Below are 6,000 nucleotides of genomic sequence, written 5' to 3' on the forward strand. Positions count from 1 at the left end.
AATGTGTTTGTGTTGGTCTTTTAGAACAAAGCACCATCCCCAAGGTGTCTCATTGCCACTGTCTGCATTTGTTTGATTAACCCCTGGCTAAAGCCATGGAATCTACTTTAAATAATTGTCTTTTCCTGGTACTGTTGGAAAACTACATCCATACAAATTTCCCAACTGAGCCTATTTTTCTCTCAGTGAAAATCTACAAATACTGTTTAATTAAGTATCCTATACTAAGGTGACTGGTAAATAGCTGTTAACTGGTTGCAGGGTAAAGAAATATCAACTATGGTTTATTTGCTAATTTAAGAAAAATTCAGGTTTACAAGACCAAAATTACCTTCTCTTCAGCCCTAGATATACACTTAATGCTCAATTTCATTTGTTTATATCCTGCCTTATTACAGAAGAACCTGACATGACTCAGTCACTCAGAAGCCTACCCTCCAGGCTTTCTTAACTGCATTACTACTTACATGCAGGAAAAGGGAAAGATGGGAAGACTCAAAGGAACTAATGTTGCTACGGGGAGAGAAGCTCAGGCATAAGATCATAACGGAGAAAAGGCCAACATTCAGCTTTCATCACATATCCATTAGCTATACACTTATACACATTCACTTTATCCATTGTATCAGATTATCAAGAGAGCAGAAAGGGGAAACTGACATTCACTGAGTGACTACTAGATCAGCTACAACTCCTAATAGGGTGTTCTAAAGGGGAACCTCCTTGTGTCCTTACCTTGGCTCATAAAGTCAGCCCTCTCCTCCTCAGGAGGAAACAGTGGTCTTTATCTACCCTCTCTTTCCTAATTGGTGAGCTTGGGAAAAGAAACTGAACATATATAGCTTAGCCCCTTTTGGGCTCTCTCTTTTCAAAGAGAATATACACATACCCTCCTCTTCCAGAAAATAAAGCTCTACCCTTGGAGATGGGTGCAATGAGAATGGGGTGGAAAGAAGCCTGAAGGTCCTGATCTGTAGGTTCAATTCAGGGGTAAGACATTAAAAATTCCCAAAAGAGTCACACTATGAAGCCATGGTCTCAGATTCAGCTTTACTAATGATAAAGGTCATGTTCTCATTTCCATCTACCTGTCTCTTACATCTCATTCCTTAACTCATTCTAAAAGGGAAGATGGGAGTGTCATTAACTTACAACCTTAAAACTGAAAGTCAGAGAGGTGAAATGATTTGCGCAAAGTGCAAAGTTAGTGGTAGAACCAAATTTTAGAGAGAATTCTGATTCCACATTTCCACACTGCCTCATCAGCAATTCATAACAGAAAAAAAAACCTCAATTATACTACTAACCTGACAAACAAATTTGACATCTGGTGAAGATCTATTGAAGGGTTTCGGGAAAACATAGAAGTTAAAAGACTTTGTTATATACCTGGGGAAAATAAGATAAAAGGAGACTTAGGGCGTTACATTACGCCATGACAAAAGAATTCCCACCACGTATTAAAACAACCTACTTTGAATCTGTGTAGTCATACTTAAAAGTGCAAAGTCCAAACTGAAACAGCAAAAAGTCCATGGAATGCTGGAAAAGGGAAATAAAATATCTGTCAAAACAGTGCTCTACAGTCGACATCAGCAACAGTATTCTCAATCAGGTAGGTTTTCTGATTACTTAACTTTGGAAGAATACTTCCAATTAGAACAGATTACAGATTATCTATCAGACGCATTTTTTAAACATCTTTATTGGAGTATAATTGCTTTACAATGGTGTGTTAGTTTCTGCTTTATAACAAAGTGAATCAGTTATACATATACATATGTTCCCATATCTCTTCCCTCTTGTGTCTCCCTCCCTCCCACCCTCCCTATCCCACCCCTCTAGGTGGTCACAAAGCACCGAGCTGATCTCCCGGTGCTATGCGGCTGCTTCCCACTAGCTATCTATTTTATGTTTGGTAGTGTATGTGTCCATGCCACTCTCTCACTTTGTCACAGCTTACCCTTCCCCCCCCATATCCTCAAAGTCCATTCTCTAGTAGGTATCAGACGCATTATTAATTTATATACATTTCTTAATATTTTTCCCAACTTAGACACCTATCCACCATCCAGAGTAGCATGGTAAACCTATTTCCAAATGATTAAAATAACCACATCACATTTCCTGTAAATCAAATTAACACTGAAAATACTAAACCTTCCCCAAAATGTTTTCCAGCAAACAATTATTTTTACTGTTTTTTTAAATACCACTAAAATATCATTTTATAACTGGGGCTGAGACATTAATGAACAAGTTTAATGATTATATTCCTCTATAATTCAACATATGCAGGACCAACATAGGAAAAAAAATTTTTTTCTAGCACATCCACGTACCTTTTTAAGCTTCTGATACCTTTCTTCCGGAGTGTCAAAACCATTTGTTAATGCGGTGACCGAGGGTCCATCACTGATTCCTAGATTTTAAGAAATAAAAGTTTTTAACTTGTTAATAAATGCTAATGGAAAAATGTCAAGTCAACTATTCAATGGCGCTATAATTTCATATTTTTATGAATTAAAATTAATTGGAAGTGCTCCTTTCTTCGCTTTTTCAAAATTAGCATTAATTTCACTGGCTACCAAGCTAAACTCTATAGTAATGAATTTAGAGATGTGAATGTTTCAATTTGAGAATGGACAGTTTCAGTGTCTAAAATAGATTTCAAATATAGAAAACACTATAGAGACCTCAACAAAAAACTATTAGAACTAATAAAGGAAGTCAGTAAAGTTGCAGGATACAAAATTAATATACAGAAATCTGTTGTAAATTTCTATACACTAATAACAAACTATGAAAAACAGAAATTAAGAAAACAATCCAATCTACAATTGCATCAAAAAGAATAAAATACCTAGGAATAAACTTAACCAAGAAGGTGAAAGACCTGTACTCTGAGAACTATAAGACATTGGTGCAAGAAATTGAAGACAATGGGAATAAATGGAAAGACTGTGCTCACGAATCGGAAGAATTAATACTGTAAAAATGTCCATATTACCCAAAGCAATCTACAGATTCAAAGCAATCTCTATCAAAATACCTATGGCATTTGTCACAGAACTAGAAAAAATAATCCTTAAATTTGTATGGAACCACAAAATACCCCGAACAGCCAAAGCAATCTTGAGATGCCACCTCACGCCTGTCAGAATGGCTATTCTCAAAAACACAAGAAATAACAAGTGTTGGCAAGGATGTGGAGAAAAGGGAACCGTCGTGTACTGTTGGTGGGAAGGTCAACTGGTGCAGCCACTATAGAAAACAGTATAAAGCTTCCTCAAAATATTAAAAATAGAACTAACATGTAAGCCAACAATTCCACTTCTGGATATTTATAAGAAAACAAAAATTTTTTCTTCAATAATTCTAATTCGAAAAGATATATGCATCCCTATGTCACTACATCATTATTTACAATAGCAAAGACATAGAAGCAACCTAATTGTCCAAAGATAGATGAATGGATAATGAAGATGCCATATATACACACATATATATATAATATACACACACACATACATATAAAGAAATATGACTCAGCCATAAAAAAGAATAAAACCTTGCCATCTGCAACATGGATGGACCTAGAAGGTATTACGCTAAGTGAAACAAGTCAGAAAGAGAAAGATAAATACCATATGATTTCACTTATTGGTGAAATCTAAAAAACAAAACAAAACAAACAGAACAAAACAAAGACACTGATAGAGGGAGTAAACTAATGGTTGCCAGAGGGGAGGGGTGGGTGGAAAGGCCAAATAGGTGAAGGGGTTTAAGAGATACAAAGTTTCATTTATAAAATAAACGTCACAGCATAGGGAATATAGCCAATAATATAGCCAACAATAACTTTGTAGCTAACAGATGGTAACTAGACTTAGCATGGTGATTTCATAGTGTAAAAAAATATCAAATCACTGTTGTACACCTGAAACTGATATAATTGGTCAATTATAATTCAGTAAAAAAAAATTAGGTTTCGAAACAGTCATGATTTAAGAAAACAATCTCTATGACTGAATAAGTTTTGCTGCTTTCAAAGACTAATGCATACTCAGACATCAACAAATACGGATGTGCATTATTGTTAGAGTCTTGCTCAACAGTTTGGAGTAACAACTACACAACAGAGGTATACTCACGATCAAGAGACAATTATTTGTGGTGAAAACTCTTAGCTTTCCAGGAAATTGACTCCAACTAGAAACTGCACGCTTAATTAAAGCCAAAGATTACCCCCAGCATGGAGTCCTTTAGAAAGAGCTGAAGTCTTAGAAACATGTTAAGCTTGTAGCAAAAGCGTCATCTATACCAAAAGTGGATATCTTTGATCCAAAAAAAGAAAAAGAAAAAACCTTGCAATTATAACTGTTAGTAAAGTATTAGACACACATGCACACCCATGCCAAGGCAGGCAATGAACACTTCCACTAACGCCTAAAGGAATACCCTCATTTATCTGAAAAAGTCCGACCCTAAAGTCGGTCACAAAGGACAAATATTGTATGATTGCACTTATAGGAAATGTCTAAACTAGTCAAATTCATAGAGACAGAAACAGTGGTTGCCAGAGGCAGAGGGGAGAGAGGAGTTGGGAATGATTGTTCAATGGGTACAGTGTTTCAGTTCTGAAGATGAAAAAGTTCTGGAGATGGATGGTTGGAGATGGATACACAAAAATGTGAATGTATTTAATGCCACTGAACTTTAAAACGATAAATTTTATGTTATGTGTATTTCACCACACACACAAAAAAGCCTGACCCGAACTCCCAAGCTATCTCACACACATCCAACAGTTTTTAAGCAGCACCAAAACCTTAATCTCCATCTGCAACCCTGAGAGGTCCAACAACCACAAACGCAATCACAAAACCCACCGCACCTTTTCCGTGCTTTCGAAACGTTTAAGACGTTTAAGACGAAACGTGGAGACCCATGCAACTTGCCCAAGGCTACAAACAGGGAGGAGCGGCCAGCAGGCAGAAGTCCGGGGCAAGGGAGCAGGGGGTAGGGGGGCAGGAGTTTTGGCTATACACTGCAAGGTGCCAGCCTCAAGCTTGCAAGCGAGGAATACCTGAAAACTCCCCATCGATGGCGAAGAAGTCCGCCTCCTCTATGGCCTGGTACACTTTGTGGAGATTACTCTTAAAATCTGCGGAGAAACCGAGAAGAGGCTCAGAACCGGTGGCCTAGCTGCTTGCCCACGGGCTACTAGGTTGGGAAGGAAGGAGGGCCCGCGGAACTCCTACGTCTCCTAGGGCGGAAGGACAAGTCCCTGAGGGGTGCACAAACAGGGGCGGAAAAGAAGCCCCGCGGGGGCACAAGCCTGAGAGGGATAAGGCCCTGGGGGTACCCGGGTAAGAAAGACGACAAGGCCCCGAAGGGTGTATGGGCCAGAGAGGAATAAGGCCCCCCAACAGGCGCAAAAGGGGAGCAAACCCCTGAGGGGCTGCCTCTGCCCCGGGCCCCGCCAAGCAGACCAGCCGTGTTCCGGGCCTAGCAGGCCGGGTGAAGGGGGCCGCGGGTACGCGGGGAGGTGCAAGGCGGACACGCACTGCTCCTGATTATCTCCATTTTGCAGAGTGGCCAGGCCCCCGGCCCCGTCCGGCCCGCCTCTGCCGTTCCACTCGCGAAGTTCCACTGCCAGCAGCTCAGGCAGCAGCAGCGGAGACCGCGGGGGTGACTTCCGGAAACAGCGCGCGCCGGCGCGCCGTCACGTGTGCCTGCGTTATGGAAGGGGCGGGGCCAAGGCTGGGTTCCTTTCCCGGGACACAGGAGGGGCGTGGCTATCGAAGTCCTCCAAGGCGTGGTCTAACTGGTGAGGACGCGACTTGGACAATTTACTTTATTTATTTATTTATTTTTGGCTGCATTAGGTTTTCGTTGCTGCATGCCGGCTTCTTCTAGTTGCGGGAGCGGGGGCTACTCTTCGTTGCGGTGCGCAAGCTTCTCACTGCGGTGGCTTCTCTTGTTGCGGAGCACGGG

The 6,000-nt window shown here is 40.6% G+C and overlaps 1 protein-coding gene across 3 annotated transcripts in view; it reads right to left on the reverse strand.

Moving 5' to 3' along the window:
* The window catches only part of PARN (poly(A)-specific ribonuclease), a 159,233-nt gene extending 153,517 nt beyond the window's left edge, over positions 1 to 5,716 (reverse strand). For all 3 annotated transcript variants that reach the window (XM_055090007.1, XM_007106145.3, XM_028499783.1), the window contains exons 1-5: positions 5,571 to 5,716; positions 5,090 to 5,167; positions 2,343 to 2,422; positions 1,475 to 1,542; positions 1,308 to 1,389 (exon numbers count right to left, since the gene is read on the reverse strand). In XM_055090007.1, the coding sequence (XP_054945982.1) occupies positions 1,308 to 1,389; positions 1,475 to 1,542; positions 2,343 to 2,422; positions 5,090 to 5,167; positions 5,571 to 5,589 (327 nt within the window). In that variant the 5' untranslated portion in view covers positions 5,590 to 5,716. The remainder of the gene's footprint in view (positions 1 to 1,307; positions 1,390 to 1,474; positions 1,543 to 2,342; positions 2,423 to 5,089; positions 5,168 to 5,570) is intronic.
* Between the last annotated feature and the right edge of the window lie 284 nt (positions 5,717 to 6,000).

The sequence above is a fragment of the Physeter macrocephalus genome, chromosome 14 (genome assembly GCF_002837175.3).
Source record: "Physeter macrocephalus isolate SW-GA chromosome 14, ASM283717v5, whole genome shotgun sequence".
In the NCBI taxonomy this organism is placed as follows: Eukaryota; Metazoa; Chordata; class Mammalia; order Artiodactyla; family Physeteridae; genus Physeter; species Physeter macrocephalus.